This window comes from Salmo salar, chromosome ssa09 (genome assembly GCF_905237065.1).
Source record: "Salmo salar chromosome ssa09, Ssal_v3.1, whole genome shotgun sequence".
Classification (NCBI taxonomy): Eukaryota; Metazoa; Chordata; class Actinopteri; order Salmoniformes; family Salmonidae; genus Salmo; species Salmo salar.
Window position 1 is genome coordinate 84,638,476 of NC_059450.1, and position 21,395 is coordinate 84,659,870.

Here is a 21,395-nt window from a genome sequence, read left to right on the forward strand (position 1 = left end):
GTGGTAGACAAGGCCCACATCCACAGCAGGTAGACATACAGACACAGACATACACAGACATACACACACATACACATTTTCTCTGTCTCTATCTTCACTTCTCTCTGTAGTTGTCTTTCGTTCTAACTCATTTCTCCTATCTCTCTCAGGTGGCTGGACTCTTCTCGTTCACTGATGCAGCAGGGAGTTCAGGAGAATGACAGACTCTGGCTGCGCTTCAAATACTACTGCTTCCATGACCTGGAGCCCAAGGTGTGTGTGTGTCTATGTGTGTGAGTGAGTGATATAGAGAATGAAAAGTGATAGTTGGATTGGAAATAGCCTCCAAAATAGAAGTGTGAACTCTACTCTCGAATCTGACCACCTGGGTTTCACTGCCTCGCTTCTGTCTTCTCGTCTGACCTCTCACTTCTTTTTCTCTCTTTCTCCTCTCTCCCCTTTCGCTCCCTCTCTCTCTGCCTCCTCACCTTTCTCTCTGCCCCTCACCTCTCCCCCCCTCCCTCCCTCCCTCCCTCTCAGTATGATGTGGTGCGTCTGACCCAGATGTATGAGCAGGCTCGCTGGGCCATCCTACTGGAGGACATAGACTGTACTGAGGAGGAGATGCTGCTGTTTGGAGCTATACAGGTACACAGGATGGATACTTCCTAGACATGTGCCTTTATGCTAATACCTGAACCCCAACAATCCTGAACCCTCAAAAGAGAACATCAACTGTCAAAATGAGATACTGTCATTGTACAGTAAATCAGATAAACAGTGTCTTTGGAAAGTATTCAGACCCCTTGACTTTTTCCACATTTTGTTACGTTACAGTCTTATTCTAAAATTGTTTAAATAAATAAAAATCCTCATCATTCAACACACAATACCCCAAAATGACAAAGTAAAAACAGGTTTTTAGAAATTTGTGCGAATATATTAAAAATAAAAAACAGAAATGTCTTATTTCCATAAGTATTCAGACACTTCTCTATGAGACTCGAAATTGATCTCAGGTGCATCCAGTTTCCGTTGATCATCCTTGAGATGTTTCTACAACTTCATTGGAGTCCACCTGTGGTAAACTCAACTGATTGCAAAAACCATGCCAAGAGGTTGAAGGAATTGTCCGTAGAGCTCTGAGACAGGATTGTGTCGAGGCACAGATCTGGGCTCTGATACCAAAAAATGGCTGCAGCATTGAAGGTCCCCAAGAACACAATGGCCTCCATCATTCTTAAATGGAATAAGTTTGGACCCACCAAGACTCTACCTAGAGCTGGTCGCCCAGCCAAACAGAGCAATCGGAGGTGAAGGGCCTTCGTCAGGGAGGTGACCAGGAACCAGATGGTCACTCTGACAGAGCTCTAGAGTTCTTCTGTGGAGACGGGAGAACCTTCCAGAAGGACAACCATCTCTGCAGCACTCCACCAATTAGGCCTTTACGGTAGAGTGGCCAGACTGAAGCCACTCCTCAGTAAAAGGCACATGACAGCCTGCTTGAAGTTTGCCAAAAGGCACCTAAAGACTCTCAGACCATGAGAAACAAGATTCTCTGGTCTGATGAAACCAAGATGGAACTCTTTGTCCTGAATGCCAAGCGTCACGTCTGGAGGAAACCTGGCACCATCCCTACGGTGAAGCATGGTGGTGGCAGCATCATGCTGTGGGGATGTTTTTCAGCAGCAGGGACTGGGAGACAAGTCAGGATCGAGGCAAAAATTAACAGAGCAAAATACAGAGAGATCCTTGATGAAAACCTGCTCCAGAGCGCTCAGGACCTCAGACTGGGGCGAAGGTTAACCTTCCAACAGGACAACAACCCTAAGCACACAGCCAAGACAACACAGGAGTTGCTTCTGAATGCCCTTGAGTGGCCCAGCCAGAGCCCAGACTTGAACCCGATCGAACATCTCTGAAGAGACCTGAAAATAGCTGTACAGCAACGCTCCCCATCCATCTTGATAGAGCTTGAGAGGATATGCAGAGAGGAATGGGAGAAACTCCCCAAATACAGGTGTGCCTGTATTTTATGTGCAAATTTGCAAAAATTTCTAAAAACATGTTTTTGCTTTGTCATTATGGGGTATTTTGTGTAGCTTGATGAAGAAAAAAAACAATTTAATACATTTTAGAATAAGGCTGTAATGTAACAAAATTTGGAAAAAGTCAAGGGGTCGGAATACTTTCCGAATGCACTGTAACATCACCACAATCATGTACTGACATGTAACTGGCCTGTGTTGTCCCATTTCTAATGCGCTGTAAGTATAACTATGACTACCTCTCTCTTGTCATCTTCAATCCCCCCCCCCCCCAGTACCACATCAACAAGCTGTCCCTCTCGGAGCCCCAGACAATGACCTCCAGTCCAGCCATGGATGACCTGGACTCAGCCCTACAGGGTCTGGAGGTCAAGCTGGATGGGGCAGACAGCAGCCCCCAAGACATGTTGGTCAGAACATTATGACTCTTTATTCCACCTGACAGAAACATGTCCCACAATATATTGCATTGTGAAGTCAGAATATATGTGTTTGTGAATATGTATTTCAGTTATGTATTTGACTTTAGATAAATAAAGTAGCCTCAGTAGAATGACATAAGATTTTATCGACACAGGGTAACAAGATGCCAGAATGATTTCCCATGCCTATTTGAAAAGTCAGACATGGAATCATTAGCATGTTACTTTGTCTTCAACACAGGAGAACCTGACTGCCCCAGAGCTGAATGATTATTTGAAGATATTCCGGTAAGATCCGACATTTATGTGAAAACAATTCTGATTCCTCAATTACCTACTCTATATTTACAATGGAACACACCAAATCACACACACAAACACGCACAATCAGCACACCCACACAGCATCTGAAGCATAATAACAGTAATAAGTGTACTTCTGTTTCAGGCCCAAGAGGTTGACTCTGAAGGGATACAAGCAGTACTGGTTCAAGTTTAAGGATGCCTCCATCTCCTACTATAAGAGCAAAGAGGAGAGCCTGGGAGAACCCATTCAACAGATCAACCTCAAAGGTATGAAGCAGACACTAAGTGAGAATCTCAATTGCATTTCCTTGATTTCTTACATCCTCTCTCCTGGCCTCGTTCTCAAAACCCATTGGATGAGAAAGTCGGAGAAGGAATCAAGGAAATGCAATTGAGATTCTCCCTTAAATCCAATGTATTTTGTCTCTTTCACCTGCTTATACAAACAGTAAAATTACCTTTCACCCTTTTCAGGCTGTGAGGCTGCTCCCGATGTGAACGTCGCAGGACAAAAGTTCTGCATCAAACTTCTGATTCCAGCTCCAGAGGGCATGAACGAGGTCTACCTGCGCTGTGAAAATGTGGGTTACATACACACAAACGTACACTGCCATATAAATAGCCTCCCCTGTGGCTCAGTTGGTAGAGCATGGTGTTTGCAATGCCAGCATGGTGTGTGCAACGCCAGGGTTGTGGGTTCGATTCCCATGGGGGAGTACAAAAAAAATAAAAATTGTAAAAAAATGTTAAAGAAAAATAATTGTATGAAATGTATGCATTCACTACTGTAAGTCACTCTGGATAAGAGCGTCTGCTAAATGACTAAAATGTAAATAAATGAGTAGTACATTGCTTACAATCTAAGATCCACGATAAGATCTAAGATCTTGCCCATGATTGAAGTATACGTTGCTCTGTTTATCTTTCGCTCGCTTGCTCTCTCTTTCCAGGAGGAGCAGTATTCCAGGTGGATGGCAGCCTGTCGTCTGGCCTCTAAAGAGAAGAGTCTGGCAGACAGGTTGTTCCAGAGCGAGGTCCAGAGCATCCGCTCCTTCCTGGCCATGCAGCAGACCAACCCCAATACACACACCGACGACAGCATGAGCATCAACACACACAGCCTGGTCTCCCCACGCTACAGCAAGAAGTACAAGGTCAAACAGGTACCAAGTAGCGATGAACATCTTCATCATGTGTGTACCAATGATAAACCCTGATGAACTACATCATGATATACAGGTAACTGCCAAAATAAAGGAAACACTAACATAAAGTGTCTTATTAATAGGGAATTTGGCAAGAACAGCTTCAATACACATTGGCATAGATTATACAAGTGTCTGGAGCTCTATTGGAGGGATGTGACACCATTCTTCCATAAGAAATCCCATTAGTATGTGTTTTGTTGATGGTGGAAAATTCTGTCTCAGGCGCCGCTCCAGATTCTCCCATAAGTGTTTAATTGGATCTTGTGACTGAATGCCATGGCATATGGCTTACATCGTTTTATTGGTGTTTACCTTGTCCGGAAAATACACCCCACACCATGAGAGCCGCCAGAACCTTAATTTAAAGTGTTTCCTTTATTTTGGCAGGTACCTGTATATCAAACACAGTACAACTCAGTTGAGTCACTTGAGAGACCATTATACCTCCCTCTAACCCCACATAATATAACCTTGACACTCTCTCTATCTGGCCATGCCCAGTTGACCCCTCGTATCCTGGAGGCATATCAGAACGTGGCTCAGCTCTCCCTGACCGACGCCCTCCTCCGCTTCCTCCAGATCTGGCAGGCCCTGCCAGACTTTGGAATTTCCTTCGTGGTGGTGAGGTAAGGCGGATCTGGCAACCCAGTGTATTACGTTTCACAGCGAGGCTGGTCTCGGTACCTAGAACCAAATATTGTGTGCACTAGCTAGGCAGATATCTCAATTTACATTTATGTTAAGTCTATCACCCAAGATTAGTGAGAGGCTTAGGGCTGGTCTAATGATAAATTGTTGTGGTGAAGTTGCGTCTAGCGGCTGGTCTCTGACCCGTTTAGGTTCAAGGGCAGCAGGAAGGACGAGGTGCTTGGCATCGCTCCCAACCGTCTGATCCGTATCGACCTGGGGGTGGGAGACGTGGTCAAGACATGGCGCTACAACAACATGAGGCAGTGGAACGTCAACTGGGACATACGACAGGTGACCTGACCCGTCAATCAATCAAACAATCAATCAAAATGTTCACATTTTTCTGCACATAATCTTCTTTAGTAATCTACATCGCCAAATACACACAACACTGTCTCTGTATCCCTTTTTTATGGTCATTTTGCATTTTCTCATCTTTTCTGGGTGTGTGTGTGTGGGTGTTACGAACTCTCAGGTGGCGATAGAGTTTGATGGGAACGTGAACATGGCGTTCAGTTGTGTGACGGCTGACTGTAAGATCGTCCATGAGTTCATTGGAGGCTACATCTTCATGTCAACACGCAGCCGCGAGCAGAGTGACACGCTCAACGAAGAGCTCTTCCACAAGCTGACAGGGGGCCACGAAGCTCTGTGACACTCTCAACCCTCAACCAGTAATATACAGCAGCTATAGCCCAAGGAGCAATCTATACATCAGATACACCAGTGGACAGTTTGAGTGTTTAAGGGTGTGGCTGCAGCAGCCTTGAAGAGAAATGACAACCAGTCCACCCTGGGATCCTAAAAGACATGCAGTTGCTTGTTCAATAAATCAAGGAAGAGGTGACCCATGAATATAGTCTAATAGAAAATGATTAACAATGTAAAGAATTGTCAATTCTGAAATCCAGAATTAAATATGTTTATTGACATATATAAAACAGTTGACAGTTGTTTTAATTTCCAGATGAGGCATTTGGCTTGATGGTTGTGTCCTTAAGAGTATGGTGGCAGAGTTTCCTGAAATGTGACTGACGGCACAGGAAGCTGCAGGCAGTGTGTGTGTATCTCTGTGGAGCAGTTGAGACTGTCCGTTGGCAAACCCACAGCTTGTGCCTGCTGGTTCCCATCTGATAGCATCCTCTGTGTCTTTGTCATGTGACAATGTTGTCAGAAACACCAGTCAGTCTCTGTACTGTGTCCTGTATGGTATTAGAGCTGTTGTTGAGTTGTTGTTGAGGGTGTTTTCAGTCTCAGTCTTATTCACCCAGAGTCTTCAGGGTTCTGGTCCCGAACAGTATTGGTTACCATGGAAACAGTTTAGACAGAACTGGACATCAACAGCCGTCTGGTGACAAATTCAGCCAAGTCTTTACCTCCAAAGCACAGATAACCCTCTTCACCTACTCCAGTGGCAGAATACTCTCTGAAACAGAAGATTTCTATAATTTGTCAATATTCACTTCCCTCTCTATCATCCCTCCCATCTAACATCATTCTCTTCATGAGTGTGTGTCGTGTGTGAGGTACTCACGTGTGGGTCTTAGTTGTAGGGCACGGCTGAAGTATCGGGGAAGTAGCTTCCCCTCAGTGTCCCCAGGTGTCAGCAATACACCGTTCTCTGACCAGAAGAACTGGATACCCTCTGCAGAAGAAACAAAAACACAAAGGAAAATACTCATGCATTTAGACATGAGAGCACTACAATGGCAGCACTCTGCTACTGTAAATTGCCTCGGTTGAGCTTACCAGACAATGCTTTGGGGACGTCAATGAATATGGCCAGGTCACAGTCTCTCCTCATGCCTGGAGCAAAGGGAGCAAAAAGATACAGACATCAAAACGAAGCCCATCTATGACAGGCTCTATGAGAAGTTACCCAGATCCAGATCCAGACCCAGATTAAGCCAATTCCGGGACTTAAAGCACTTTAGGAAATCCTTCAATGAGCATGCTTTTAAATCCAGGAGTAGGCTATGATCTAGGAGTATTTCAGCCAAAATACTGTCACAGTGCTCTCTACCCCATCTCCCTTACTGCTGATGACCCTGTCCTCCCCCGGTAGGCCCAGGGCCAGGTGTATGTGTGTTCTGTTCATGCGGCTGAGGCCCTCGGAGCGGATGGAGGGCCAGAGGCGGAGATAGGAGCCATGGATTCCCTCCCTGGGACAATCAGGAGAACCAGGCTGTACAGCCTTCAGGTCCAGATCACACACCTGCCCAGACAGACAGACACACAGCAGACCCTTACTACTAGACCTGGCACTGTTTAGCCATTGTTTATGACCCCGTCATGCTCCACCTAGGGATGCGTCAGAAATGGCACCCTATTCTCTATAGTGCACTAGTCTTGACCCTAAGTGGGCTGAGCTCCAAAATAAGTGCACTATATTGGAAATAGGGTGTCCTAGATATTTTTCCTACCTGCACAGAGTGTCCCTGATTGGCTCGGATCTGCAGCCGTCCGTCCTCAGGGTGAGGGCGGAGCTTGAATCGCTGCTTGTCATTGGTGGCCACAACTCTCTCCACGTCCTCCAATGAGAAGGCGTGGAACTGTGCATGAGCCAGTAGGTCCTCCACAAATAGGAAGCCATCTAGGGACAATGAGGGACAGCATTATTATTCAGACCTAAATGAGGAGTACAGATTGTAGATTGCATGTCATGTTTATTGTGCAGCAATATGAAATGCTGGTACAGTGGTAACTATTATAAGATAGACAAAATGCAGCCAAATAAACTGCTTTTATACCAGGATTCATGTGAAGTCCCATTTGATTGGCTCCATGGCGCAGGGCAAAGGACAAAGACTTGGAGAGGCGAACATCCTTGTCCTGAAAATCAACACATGCACACAGGTTGTGACCCACGTAAAAAAAAAAATACTACAGTATAGTATGGTAAATACTATAGTATTCACTGTAGTGTTTTTGTAGACTTTAGTCCAACAATACTGTAGTGTATACTGTAGCAATTACAGTATAAATACTGCAGTAAAATAAAACTTTAGTATATACTATAGTAATGAATGTAGTGTTTTTGCGGATTGTAGTATACTGTAGTATTTACGCGTACATTACTGTAGTAAAGGGGTGTCGAACTCATTCAAATCAAATACACTGCTCAAAAAATTAAAGGGAACACTTAAACAACACAATGTAACTCCAAGTCAATCACACTTCTGTGAAATCAAACTGTCCACTTAGGAAGCAACACTGATTGACAATACATTTCACATGCTGTTGTGCAAATGGAATAGACAACAGGTGGAAATTACAGGCAATTAGCAAGACACCCCCAATAAAGGAGTGGTTCTGCAGGTGGGGACCACAGACCACTTCTCAGTTCCTATGCTTCCTGGCTGATGTTTTGGTCACTTTTGAATGCTGGCGGTGCTTTTACTCTAGTGGTAGCATGAGACGGAGTGTACAACCCACACAAGTGGCTCAGGTAGTGCAGCTCATCCAGGATGGCACATCAATGCGAGCTGTGACATGAAGGTTTGCTGTGTCTGTCAGCGTAGTGTCCAGAGCATGGAGACGCTACCAGGAGACAGGCCAGTACATCAGGAGACGTGGAGGAGGCCGTAGGAGGGCAACAACCCAGCAGCAGGACCGCTACCTCCGCCTTTGTGCAAGGAGGAGCACTGCCAGAGCCCTGCAAAATGACCTCCAGCAGGCCACAAATGTGCATGTGTCTGCTCAAACGGTCAGAAACAGACTCCATGAGGGTGGTATGAGGGCCCGACGTCCACAGGTGGGGGTTGTGCTTAGAGCTCAACACCGTGCAGGACGTTTGGCATTTGCCAGAGAACACCAAGATTGGCAAATTTGCCACTGGCGCCCTGTGCTCTTCACAGATGAAAGCAGGTTCACACTGAGCACGTGACAGACGTGACAGAGTCTGGAGACGCCGTGGAGAATGTTCTGCTGCCTGCAACATCCTCCAGCATGGCCGGTTTGGCGGTGGGTCAGTCATGGTGTGTGGTGGCATTTCTTTGGGGAGCCGCACAGCCCTCCATGTGCTCGCCAGAGGTAGCCTGACTGCCATTACGTACCGAGATGAGATCCTCAGACCCCTTGTGAGACCATATGCTGGTGCGGTTGGCCCTGGGTTCCTCCTAATGCAAGACAATGCTAGACCTCGTGTGGCTGGAGTGTGTCAGCAGTTCCTGCAAGAGGAAGGCATTGATGCTATGGACTGGCCCGCCCGTTCCCCAGACCTGAATCCAATTGAGCACATCTGGGACATCATGTCTCGCTCCATCCACCAACGCCACGTTGCACCAGACTGTCCAGGAGTTGGCGGATGCTTTAGTCCAGGTCTGGGAGGAGATCCCTCAGGAGACCATCCGCCACCTCATCAGGAGCATGCCCAGGCATTGTAGAGAGGTCATACAGGCATGTGGAGGCCACACACACTACTGAGCCTCATTTTGACTTGTTTTAAGGACATTACATCAAAGTTGGATCAGCCCGTAGTGTGGTTTTCCACTTTAATTTTGAGTGTGACTCCAAATCTAGACCTCCATGGGTTGATAAATTGGATTTCCATTGATTATTTTTGTGTGATTTTGTTGTCAGCACATTCAACTATGTAAAGAAAAAAGTATTTAATAAGATTATTTCTTTCATTCAGATCTAGGATGTGTTGTTTAAGTGTTCCCTTTATTTTTTTGAGCAGTATATATCCATCGTTTTTGAAATTTTCGATGCGCCTTAACTGTCTTGTGATTATTAGCAAGCTGGACAGTCAAGAAACTGTATCAATATTTGTCCATTGACTGTGCACAGTGATTATTAGCGAGCTGGACAGTCAAGAAACTATATAAGTTCATTGTCATTTCTATACAGTTTTGGCCCGTATGTTTGACACCCCTGCTATAGTAGGCCTATTTAATATAGTGTTGTTGTTTTATTATCTTTGACATAGAAGTGGAAGTTTTCTCCTTCAGGGAACCTACTGGAGAAAAACTAAAACAGCTCATTTTCCATAACCTGTAGTTAGGACAGGGGTCTGACTCAGAGCTTCTGCTCTTTCTATAACCTGTAGTTAGGACAGGGGTCTGACTCAGAGCTTCTGCTCTTTCTATAACCTGTAGTTAGGACAGGGGTCTGACTCAGAGCTTCTGCTCTTTCTATAACCTGTAGTTAGGACAGGGGTCTGACTCAGAGCTTCTGCTCTAAATAAGAGAGCTCTGCTCTTTCTATAACCTGTAGTTAGGACAGGGGTCTGACTCAGAGCTTCTGCTCTTTCTATAACCTGTAGTTAGGACAGGGGTCTGACTCAGAGCTTCTGCTCTTTCTATAACCTGTAGTTAGGACAGGGGTCTGACTCAGAGCTTCTGCTCTTTCTATAACCTGTAGTTAGGACAGGGGTCTGACTCAGAGCTTCTGCTCTTTCTATAACCTGTAGTTAGGACAGGGGTCTGACTCAGAGCTTCTGCTCTTTCTATAACCTGTAGTTAGGACAGGGGTCTGACTCAGAGCTTCTGCTCTTTCTATAACCTGTAGTTAGAACAGGGGTCTGACTCAGAGCTTCTGCTCTTTCTATAACCTGTAGGCAAAACAATATCTCCAGATGCTTTCCAGTACCCTGCTACTAGCTATAATAGAATTGGAGAAGGAATAATGCAATATATAGAAATAGGGTACAGCCCAAAAGGGACTAATATCTGTCTCTCTTCTCTTACCTCTACACGATTACCTCGCCTCCCCCTTCCTCCACGTCCTCTTCCTCCACGGTCCATTTACAGTTATTTCTGTCGGTTCAACGTGGAATGGATCTCTCTCAACTCTCATTACAGTAGGCTAAACAGCAAGGCAAGCTACCGCAATGATTCAAATGGTATGGTGCCCGACATGCCTACTAAACATGCCAAATGCCATGCGTACTAAAGATAAGTTCGCACATTCAAAGCGCAATGTTGAATGTTCGCACTTAAGCACACTCAACAACTGTGGTCGTACAACTCACTGGCAAAATATACATTTACATATATGGTAAAAACAGAACGAAATGTAAACAAGCAGGCACATTCCACTTCCACTTTGTTCAGACTCCAACCAGTAGGTGGCAGTAAGTGACTTTATCTCTTTGTTCTGTGTCAATAAAGACAGGATAGAGGCTACGTCTTTAGCAGGTAAGAATATATTGTAGCAGCTGGCCAATGATTGAGTGAAATATAACAATCATGTTTCTAACTACATTTTGGTACATGTCCCTATAAAGCCTTTATGAAGTGATCTGAAACATGTTTATTTAGAGATGTACGGGCTAATATTTTCATAATTCAGTGTCAGCAAGCTAACAGTTAGCTGGCTAACATTGGGCCAGCTAGCATCAAAACAGCTGTAAACACTCAAATACATGAATCACTCATGTTTGTCGTGCCCTTACTCGCTACTAAGAACCTGTAATGTTTTCTAGTTATGAACAACAGTGCTTGATGTGTAGCTATCGAAAATGACTGATCGTTATGTCTTGCCTGCAGCGCTTGTTGGGAAGAGAAGCATGAGGGGTTTCTTGCCTTCACCATAACGTTAGGCTTAGCGTTCTGTGTATGGTTGGTATTTCCGGTTTTTATTTTTAAAACTGATTATGGCTGAGCCTAACCGAACCACACAGCTGATTGCAAGGACATATGCTTTGGTCGACTATGTTCGGTTACATTCTGCTATTGTTGACATATTGTGCATCACCTGCCATACATGAAGATATTGAAAATACAATTGACAACCTACCGGCGTCGCAAAAAATTGGGTTAACAACCCTTTCTTGTGGATACCCTGCAGCTCTTACTGACAAAAGGACCAACAGCATGTACAACCTGTAGAGTAAGTGTAAATATCATTGTATTGGCCTGCAGAGACTATTGCATCTCTTCAGTCAGACTGATAATCCATGGAGTAACCATGGCAAGTCTGATGTTTAGACAAGGGTGGCGAGTCCAATCAGACTTCTCTGAAGTATATTGATTGCCAGTGTGAGGGAGCACACTGCAACACTTCAGTAGGTGTTTCACTGGTTCTTTGTTTCTTACATGTCATCCTATCCACCAGACTCTCTTGTAACTCATTCTCCTCTCTCTCTCTCTCTTCCTTCTCTCCTACCTATGTGCCCCTCTCCCTCCCCCTTTCTCTCTCTCCATCTCCCTCCTTTCTCTCTCTCCATCCTCTCTCTACAGTCATGGAGTTCCCCCAACACTCCCTGCAGCTCCTATCAGGTCTGCGTTCTCAGCGTCAGCGTAGGTTCCTGTGCGACTGCACCGTCCTCGTGGGTTCCTCCCGTTTCCTCGCCCACCGGGCTGTCCTGGCCTCCTGCTCTCCATTCTTCCACATGTTCTACTCTGATCCCCCAGGGTCTGCTGGTGCTGACGGGGCCAGCTCGGTCACGCTGGACGGGGATATTGTGACAGCAGCGGCATTCGGTCTGTTGTTAGACTTCATGTACGAAGGCGTGCTGAGGTTGGAGACCCCTCCCCCAGCAGAGGACGTGCTGGCGGCGGCAAGCTTCCTCCACATGAACGAGGTGGTCCGGGTGTGTAAGAGACGGCTACAGCACCGACCGCCACCGGCTGAGGCAGACAGCACGCGCCCGGAGGAGAGTGGAGTGGCAGCAGTGGGTGGTAGTGGACCCGGGGTTGGCATGGAAACAGGAGCTGCCAAAGCGGTGGCCGTGGCAATGTCAGTGTCTCAGTCTGCGTCAATGGCGATGCAGAGAAGCCAGTTGGGCTCTTCTACGAGGTCAGAGAGGAGGGTGGAGGTTCTGGCGCACGCTCCTCTGAGTCCGGACATGGCCGACACCACCCAGCCCGGCATGGACCACGCTCTCACTCATGTGGGTGAGCTGGTTACCCTCTCCTCCGTTCCCTCTCTCCGGCTGGGGGGTCAGGGAGATGGTCAGGGAGGCTCGGCCCTCTGCAGCCCCTGCAGCTCCACAGAGTCATACAGTCACAGTAGCCACCAGCGCCAGCCCTCTTCATCAGCGGCATCACCAGTGGTACCTGTGACCCAGACTGATGGCTCCAGCTCCATGGTGGGGATACTGACCCAGTCCGACCACAGCAGCTCCTCCAGCCCAGAACAGGACAGCCATGACCCTGTCTCTGACAACAAGAGCACAGTCATCACACCAGGCATGCAATGCCAGCAGCATGGTCTCAGTATCAACACACACCCTCAGATTAGAATACAGCCTCCACACTCACTCCTCACCTCACCTCCTAACCTGAACCTTGTACCCCATCAGGGCCAAACCTCGACCCTGTCCAGGCCTGAAGGGCTGCAGCATGGGGGGTCAGAGAGGGAGAGCAGGGAGGTTAGTGAACACTCTAACATGGGGACTGTGGTAGTGGAGGAGCCCCTGGCAGGAGGAGAAGTGGAGCAGGAGGATGTGGTGAAGGTAAAGGTGGAGGCCATAGTGATCTCAGACGAGGAGTTTGAGGAGATGGAAGGAGTGGTGATGAGGAGAGGAATAGAGGGGAGAGAACGAGGGATTATGATGGAGGTAGAGGACAGGAATGACTTTGATGATGATAACCACGGAGACGAACTGAACAACCCCCACTTCCTCCCTTTTCACCCCCACCACGCCTTACTCCAGATGACCCATTCCCACCCCTCTGAGCCTCTCTCATTCCCCCTCTCCCCCTCCGGACCAGGCATCACCTCCTCTGACGTTCCCCCTTTCCCCTCCTCCCTCTTCCCGTCTGTGGGCCAACATTCTGACCAGCCCGTCTACTTCCAGGATTCCTTGGGGAACTACGTTGAGGATGTCCCCACGTGCAGCGTCTGCGGGAAGACGTTCTCGTGCGCGTACACCCTGAGGCGACACGCCATTGTGCACACGCGCGAGCGCCCCTACGAGTGCCGCTACTGTTACCGTAGCTACACGCAGTCAGGTGACCTGTACCGCCACATTAGGAAGGCTCATGACTCCAGCCTGCCAGCCAAACGCAGTAAGGGAGACACTGAGGAGGGCCAGCCTCCACACAGCTAGCTGTATACTTCTCCATACTAAAGAGAATGACACATTATTTATGCCTTCCCCCTTCCAACACCAGACATCCTGGTCTTGCATGTCCGATCTGGGATACATTCAAAATGATCTGAAAAACGCCAGAGGCCCAGACCTAGTGCGCAGGTTGAGGGAGGATTTAGAGCGTGTCGCCCAGATGTTTCCCTCCACCAGGATGGTCTTTTCAGACCTAGTGGTGAGACAGGTGGTGCAAGCCAGACATGCCCGGGAATGAGCAGACCTGGCACTTGGTCAACTAGCTGGGTCTGCATTCCTGAGGGACAGGGGCCAGTGGTGTTTTAGCTATTTTAAATGGGACTTTCAGGACATATGTCTTTTACATATGTATCTGTACCAGATGTCTTACTATGACCTCAGTGCCAAAATAATTTGTGTACTGTACTACAGGTAACTGCCAAAATAAAGGAAACACAAGTAAATGAGAGACGCAAAGTATATTGAAAGCAGGTGCTTCCCCGCAGGTGTGGTTCCTGAGTTAATTAAGCAATAACATCCCATCATGCTTATGGTCATGTATAAAAATGCTGGGCAGGCCATTATTTTGTCTACCATGGCCATGCCCCCATCCACAGGTGCGAGTGGTCACTGAATGGTTTGATCAGATGTAAAACATATGCCATGGCCGTCTCAGTCACCAGATCTCAACCCAACTGAACACTTATGGGAGATGTTGGAGCGGCGCCTGAGACAGCGTTTTCCACCACCATCAAAATACCAGATGGAATTTCTAGTGGAAGAATGGTGTCGCATCCCTCCAATAGAGTTCCAGAAACTTGTAGAATCTATGCCAAGGTGCATTGAAGCTGTTCTGGCTCATGGTGGCCCAACACCCTATTAAGACATATGGTGGTGTTTCCTTTATTTTGGCAGTTATCTGTATGTTATGATATATCCTAGATAGAAATCGGCAGTTGTCAAGGGTACAGTTTTTATCAAAGCTAATAGCATAATTGTCTGATACTTCTATATAGAAATCTCCATTGTTGCCAACTTTCACGATTGGATGAGTATCATTACTACTTCATTGCTGTGAATAGAACATGGACAGTTCTTCAGTCCAACATATTTAGATATTTCCTTCCATTGGAGTACTGTTCAATAAATGACTTCAACACAATCTGTATTACAATGGCCTATAATATGAGTAGAACTGTTGACAGAAATATACAACAAAAAGAACATGGTACAATAGCTACAGAAGTCACAAGAAGCAGCAAGCACAATTCACCCCATGGATCTGTAAAAGATAGACACTGTCCATTACAACACTAGGGACTGTGAGGAGTGTTCTACCCATTGTCTGTCCATTATTCCTATTTTCACAAGCTAAGCAATGGCTACTGAGCACAACCAATGTGTTGAGGCAGTCTTTGGGCTGCAGCAGGAAAATGAGGGTAGAGAAGGGATTGATCTTTGCTTTGGCCTCTTCCATGTCAGTCATCCACTGGCACGTGTATCTGTCAAAGATGAATCATGTGTTATTATGCATGGGCCACATATGGTAACGCATGCTAATGGTCCTCTTAAAACAAATTCTTGTTTTGCACACTCGCCACTTCTGCCAGATCCGGCCAGGCCATTGCCATAACGATGCCGTCATCAGAGTTGGGCGGAGTCTCAAGGTTCCAGTAGGTGACGTTATGGAACACTGAGGACACCTTCACTGCACTGTGCTGGACACACACATTACCTCACATATAACATTACTGTAAGTGAGTGAAGAGTTTAAATATGCAGCATGGTGTTGTACAGTATGTGTCCAAGCTGCAGACAATGGAAAAGGAAGTGCATCATATTTCCTGGTTGGTGTGTGGGGATCACAGCACAAACATTGATTATAGCTATCTTTGGGAGTTGTTGCCCAAATGTTGCAAATGTTTTGTAGATTTTGGTCAGTGTTTACAGACAGATTTAAGCAGATGCTGACAGTATTCCTTGTGAGTTGTTGACCTGCTATGGTAGATTATGTGAATGTTGGCCAGACAGTGATGATTCTGGCAGTGTTTATTGTTTACCTCCTGGTCAGAGCCTGGTTTGTTGACCTCTCTTCGCACCAGGCCTGTGTAGCCCTGTGGACAGCTCCTGACCTTTTAACCCACGACCCCTGAACGACACAGTTTTCTCTATGGGAAATGTGGAACAGAATCTGTATTAAAGTCATCCGTATTGACAGTAGGCTACACACAACACTCAGTACTCTTTGTGACATCAGGGGCCTGTTGCACAAAACTAGGATAAGGGATTAAGCCAGGATATCTTGGTGATCCTGGCTCAATTGATCCGTAATCCGGTTGCACTAAAGATGGATAGGGGGCAGGAGGATATGTTATGGTATAAATTACCATGGAGATTTATTCTGTGGAGCTAGCCTGCTCCAGACCAGGCTAAATTCCAGGATCTATTTAATCTCATCCCTAATGTCAGTCAGCAGTCACCACAAATGGAAACCAATAGTTATTTCACTGCTCACTATACATTGTTATCACATAACTAGACCCACTGTCATTATTTAAACGTTTGTGATCATTAATTTCAATGATTTTGGATAAAAAATACTTTTTAGATTATGTTGCTATCATTAGATAATTTACAGTTTCCCCATAGACTATAAGGCTATATATAAAATGATAGAATATTAGGGCCACAGAGGGGAAAAAAACACAAGTAATAATATTGTAACCGGTTGTTTTAAAGGAGGACAGTTGTTAAAATGACAGATGTGGGGCATTTCGTGAAATTGTACTTCAGTATGGTTTCATAAACAAAGACATGCTGATGTGCCAGAATATTAAGTATCACATTGTCATAAGTATCAAAACTGTAAAAACAATATGTAGCTTTTCTGCAGAAAGAACCAGCCTCATAAATTTATGACTTTATCCTTTTTCTTCAGTGTGGCCCTAGTACTCTGTCATATAAACAAATACACATTCCATATGAATATAAAAACACAATGTGTAACATTATGTTCCTTTATTGAATAAGGACAAAACAAAGCAGGTAAACCATCAGCTCCTTTTCGAAACTGAAGTCACAGTGACTACAAGATGGAAAGCACAGAATCCAAGCATATTATACAAAATGATACATACACATTCAAAGGTCTGTATATAACACACCCTGCATGTCTGCACACTAAAATAAATGCAGGACAAATCCATACACATCAACTGAACAGACAAATGAATGGATGCAGTAGCCTCCCTGCAGCCTTGTATTACACACAGTATACCGCACAAACATCATAAGAGGCCAAATTCGTAAAAAAACAAACCCAAAAAAACCCCAATTCCTCTGCCACCGCAGGACATATTTAACCAAAATTGAAAGCACACATACTAACTAAAATAATTCAACACATATTGGTCCCTCAGCAGCCGACCACTGTCGTCATCAGGGAAGATTGCCGGATTGTCCCAGTCCATGGCTGGTGGCACTCTGGGGGCCCTCTCCTTCCTCAGGCAGGCCACATTGTGGAGGACAGCACAAGCCACAGTAATATCACATGCCCTAACAGGGCTGACCCTTAATTTGTGAAGGCAGTGAAAGCGTGCCTTCAGGAGGCCAAAGGTCATTTCAACTCTGGCCCTGGTCCTGGCATGGGCATGGTTGTAGGCCTGCTGTGCTTCCTGGGGGTCTGTGAAAGGTGTCAGGAGAAAAGGCTGGCAGCCATACCCCCTGTCTCCCAGCAGCACACCAGAGAATTCACCTGTCAACACAAAATCTCATCATTACTACCTCATAAACACAGTGATATTCTTGACACAGCCATGATGGTTATAAATAGGGGTTGTGTGGCTTACCTTGTGATAGGCACTGATAGATTTCAGAGGCCCGAAAGATTCTGGAGTCATGGACTGAGCCAGGCCATTTTGCCACAACATTGCTGATCACACAGTCAGCATTGCAGACCATCTGAAATCATAAGATGAGGAATATTACACCAATCAATGCACATCACTGGCAATGCAGAGTGTTCGTCAATGGACAATATCAAAAAGTTATGTTCACCTGAACATTAATGCTGTGAAAGGATTTCCTATTCACAAAATCGGCCTCATGGGCACCTGAGGGGGCTTTTATCCTTATGTGTGTGCAGTCCACTGCACCAATGACATTGGGGAAACCTGTCACACAAAGTAATGAGTATCCTACTATGTGTTAACAGTTGTCCTGTAATTTGTAGATCCTCTTACCTGCAATCCTATAGAACTCCTCTTTGATGTCACAGAGTCTTCTGTGGCCAGGGAAGGAGATGAAGACATCTGCTAATGCTTTGATAGCCAGACACACACTCCTTATTGTGCGGCAAATTGTGGCCTTGTTCAGCTGTTCTGCATCCCCCACTGAGTACAGGAAGGCTCCACTAGAAAAAAAGCGCAAGGCCACACAAACCATTTGCTCCACACTCAGTGCATGGCTCCGTGCAGTGCGGTGCTTAATCCTGGGACCCAGTAGTCTGCATAGATACCTGATGCCATCTGCAGAAAACCTGTATCTTTCATATAGATGGTCATCAGGGAAGGCCAGTGGGTCCAACCGGTCCCTGAAGACCCTTTCTCGCCTGAAGGCTCTCCTCAGCACAAGTGCTTCTTCATCCACCACATCTCGCACGAATGGGCATGCCATTGTCAGAGCAGAAAGGAACACACAATTTTGGGCCTTCATATAGGCTAGTGGCCACACCTGGTGCTGGGGGGTGGGCAAAAGAGGGCGATGCCTTATAACGATGACTTGGTTGTACTGATTGCTGGGAAAATAAAAAAACCTTAGAAAGATGCCACCGTCCTGTGTGCTCACAATAAGAGCTCATATGTCATGGCTCACTTGACTTTACGAGAATATACCTAATTTTTATTTTGAGCTGTGTCATCTTCTTGGAGCTGGGGGAGGAAAGAAAAATAATGATTAATACATTTGTGTTACAGTTAGCATACAGTGTACATTGAAGGCATATCTCACCTCCCTCTCAAGTTTTTTTATTTCAAGGTCCAGTTTCCTAATTGTCCTCTTTTTTATTTCGGACTCCAGTGCAAGATTTTCCATCTTTTTCTTCTTGTACTGAATGTCTATGTCTGCCAGTTCTATTTGGCGCCGGAGGTGGTTGCCATACAACTTTCTGATAGCTTGTGAGCTCTGTGAACACAATACAATTAGCGCAGCTGGAATTTGGCAGGATGTGGTGTCCTTTTATTAATACGCACTATGTTGCCAGGCTGGTTTTCCCACTGTATAGCATCTGGGTCCTGTAAAAGAAATTAGATTTTTTGATTTTGATGAGGACTCCTCACCATTGTAGAGTAAATAGTACTTTCACAGTCTTAACATGATACCTCATGCCTTCTGGAATCCAGAGAGATGGTCTCCTCCTCATCATCGTCTCCATCATGTGCTGTTGCTGCTGCACTGGGGCCTTCACCCTATCACATTTAATCGGATTCATATTGAAGCTAGTAGACAAGACATGCCAGGCCTACAGTATGCCTTTGATGGAGTACTCACTGGATCAGCATCGTCTGGTGCTTGTGCTGGTGGCTCTAACAGGAACACAGTGCTGCCAGACACTGCAAGGCAATAGGTAAACCAAAGTCAGACAGTCCAAATTGATTCAATATGAATGTGGTTGTATCCCATGTAGAGATGGAAGGACATACCTTGAATGAAGCGGGTGGCATCTTGGGAGGAACCTATGCTCGTCTCTTTCCCCCCAGGGATCCCCTCTAAGACGGGCCTGCCTTTATTTAGCTCCAAGGCCATGTCCTCTGCTGGGGTAAGGTCAGCCTTTGGTGACCCACCACCCGTGCCTTGTCTGTGGGTATTCTTTTTCACTGCTAAAACAGTACAGACAATGTGTGAGCAGGCACCTTCTGGGTACAATATATGCTTGTGCTTTGTTAAATATTAGTCAGGGACCATACCATTCTGCAGAATGTTCTTGTATTTGATTTTGACCTGCTGCCATGTCCGTTTTGGCCCGTTCATGTTTAATCTAACAAACACACACACACACACACACACACACACACACACACATTTAATGGAGTCACACTGCAAAAAATTACTTGGTATTTTTGTCTTGTTTTCAGTAAAAATATCAAAAAATCTATCATAGCTTTATACAGTGTGATGGAGTTACTTTACACAATTTCACTCATATCTGCAGTGCATTTCAATTAAAAATTTAACCGTTTCATAATTACAGTACAACTGCATTTTTGGAGATGTGAATTAAATATTTGAATTGTAATTGTGATGTTTCAGCGGAGCGGTGACTGTGTAATTGTGCACTACTTACGCATTCAGGCGGTCTGCAATACTTTGCCACGCTTTTTCTCTTTGCTTTATCACTGTGGCGGTGTTGCCTTTCTTCTTAATTATATATTTTACCTCCTCGTATGCCTCCATGAGGATTTGTGCTTCCGACGGGGAAAAGTACGCGGCTCTAGTTGCCATGGTAAATCAGTTAATCTGTGATCTGTGGCGGGGTCTATTTGAGTGAGCCGTGAGCGCGCACCTATCCAGGATTGGTTTCACCTGGTTTAATGAATCCGTGTCTGCTCATCCTGGCTTGGTCTTTGTGCAACCAATTAAGCCTGGACGCACATGTTTTGGCTTCATTGAGCTCAGCTGAGTCATTTATCCCGGATGTCTTAATTCTACTTTTGTGCAACAGGCCCCTGATGTTGGTTTTCCACAACGGATTATGTACAGAAGTCATGCATGCAGCTACTTCTGCCTCAACGTACCATGTTTTCAGTCTTTGATGGTGGCTGTAAAGAACTGGGACACCTCTGCAGGGTAGCAGGTGAACAGGGTGGCATTCTGCCTGTCTCACAGAGTCCAGCTGTAACGTGGTCACACTGCAATTGGATGACTTCCTGAAAGCGAGGGGCAAAATGTCAGAAACATGTATATGGCTCATATGCACTATTATAGATTACAACACATTCCATTTATGGGCATTTGGGCCATCACACGTTGTTCCTATGTTTATCTTTAGCGGTTGTTACTTCCCACTTCCTCTCTCTTGCAACGTCATTTGAGTAGGCAGGATTTAGCGCAAAGACACACCTTTCCCAGAACAGAAGGCAAGTTAGCTGGCTAAGGCATTGATCTTCCTTTGTAATATACCCTCTGCGGATTTCAGTTTTAAGGAAAATGTATGCACTGCAGTGAATAAATATAAAATAAAATAGATCATTGGCAAACCTATGATAACAGTACAATTGGCAAACGTTAGCTAGCTAGCGTGTCTATTCAACAATGCAATGGACTGATTCCCTTGCTCAGCCTGCAAGATTTTCTAGGGCACTTTCGCAAACAAAAATATTTCAAACATTTGGTTGACAATATTGATACAGTGTGTGGACTGAAAAACACAGTTACTCTATGTAGAAAAAAATACGTGCTTCTTCTTCACCACAGGAAGAGATGTTTTTGGCGCGTGCAGTCAACTAATTTGGGGTATGTTGTCCCTTTTTTAAATGTATTTTATTTCACCTTTATTTAACCAGGTAGGCCAGCTGAGAACAAGTTATCAATTACAACTGCAACCTGGCCAAGATAAAGCAAAGCAGTGCGAAACAAACAACACAGAGTTACACATGGGATAAACAAATGTACAGTCAATAACACAATAGAAAATCTATATACAGTGTGTGCAAATGTAGTAAGATTAGGGAGGTAAGGCAATAAATAGCCCATAG

The 21,395-nt window shown here is 45.5% G+C and overlaps 3 protein-coding genes and 1 pseudogene across 7 annotated transcripts in view; 2 read left to right on the forward strand and 2 right to left on the reverse strand.

Moving 5' to 3' along the window:
* The window catches only part of LOC106612070 (fermitin family homolog 3), a 10,309-nt gene extending 4,714 nt beyond the window's left edge, over nt 1-5,595 (forward strand). The window contains exons 5-15 of the mRNA XM_014212891.2: nt 1-29; nt 150-252; nt 520-627; nt 2,303-2,437; nt 2,691-2,737; nt 2,897-3,021; nt 3,229-3,335; nt 3,705-3,917; nt 4,464-4,588; nt 4,802-4,943; nt 5,128-5,595. The exon at nt 1-29 is cut by the window's left edge and continues 140 nt beyond it. Of these exons, the coding sequence (XP_014068366.1) occupies nt 1-29; nt 150-252; nt 520-627; nt 2,303-2,437; nt 2,691-2,737; nt 2,897-3,021; nt 3,229-3,335; nt 3,705-3,917; nt 4,464-4,588; nt 4,802-4,943; nt 5,128-5,307 (1,314 nt within the window). The 3' untranslated portion in view covers nt 5,308-5,595. The remainder of the gene's footprint in view (nt 30-149; nt 253-519; nt 628-2,302; nt 2,438-2,690; nt 2,738-2,896; nt 3,022-3,228; nt 3,336-3,704; nt 3,918-4,463; nt 4,589-4,801; nt 4,944-5,127) is intronic.
* Nucleotides 5,542-11,222, reverse strand: trpt1 (tRNA phosphotransferase 1). Of its 2 annotated transcripts, none has more exons than XM_045724139.1 (7): nt 11,138-11,222; nt 10,343-10,411; nt 7,403-7,484; nt 7,076-7,245; nt 6,690-6,867; nt 6,402-6,458; nt 5,542-6,297 (listed from the first exon to the last, which is right to left on the reverse strand). In XM_045724139.1, exons 2-7 carry the CDS (start codon nt 10,397-10,399, stop codon nt 6,155-6,157), a joined length of 687 nt encoding a protein of 228 aa, XP_045580095.1. In that variant the 5' UTR covers nt 10,400-10,411; nt 11,138-11,222; the 3' UTR covers nt 5,542-6,154. The 2 variants fall into 2 exon arrangements, with proteins under 2 accessions (XP_045580095.1, XP_014068378.1); XM_014212903.2 differs by lacking the exon at nt 11,138-11,222 and having other exon boundaries at nt 5,542-6,078; nt 6,187-6,297; nt 10,343-10,741.
* Nucleotides 10,710-14,806, forward strand: LOC106612071 (zinc finger and BTB domain-containing protein 3). 4 transcript variants are annotated; one of them, XM_014212894.2, is made up of 3 exons: nt 10,766-10,792; nt 11,144-11,215; nt 11,837-14,806. In XM_014212894.2, exon 3 carries the CDS (start codon nt 11,839-11,841, stop codon nt 13,648-13,650), a length of 1,812 nt encoding a protein of 603 aa, XP_014068369.2. In that variant the 5' UTR covers nt 10,766-10,792; nt 11,144-11,215; nt 11,837-11,838; the 3' UTR covers nt 13,651-14,806. The 4 variants fall into 4 exon arrangements, with proteins under 4 accessions (XP_014068367.2, XP_014068369.2, XP_045580094.1 ...); XM_014212892.2 differs by lacking the exon at nt 11,144-11,215 and having other exon boundaries at nt 10,710-10,792; XM_045724138.1 differs by lacking the exon at nt 10,766-10,792 and having other exon boundaries at nt 10,799-11,215.
* A 406-nt stretch (nt 14,807-15,212) lies between these two features.
* On the reverse strand, nt 15,213-20,728 carry LOC106612065 (ribonuclease H2 subunit C-like; annotated as a pseudogene).
* Between the last annotated feature and the right edge of the window lie 667 nt (nt 20,729-21,395).

Excerpts from the sequence above, each read along its gene's own strand:
- trpt1 (XM_045724139.1), bottom strand. The coding sequence starts at position 10,399 with ATGGACCGTGGAGGAAGAGGACGTGGAGGAAGGGGGAGGCGAGGTAAT. Across the intron at positions 7,246-7,402 it reads GGGACTTCACATGAATCCTG|ATGGCTTCCTATTTGTGGAG; the intron begins GTATAAAAGCAG and ends CATTGTCCCTAG. Across the intron at positions 6,298-6,401 it reads CGTCCCCAAAGCATTGTCTG|AGGGTATCCAGTTCTTCTGG; the intron begins GTAAGCTCAACC and ends TTTCTTCTGCAG.
- LOC106612071 (XM_014212892.2), top strand. The coding sequence starts at position 11,839 with ATGGAGTTCCCCCAACACTCCCTGCAGCTCCTATCAGGTCTGCGTTCT.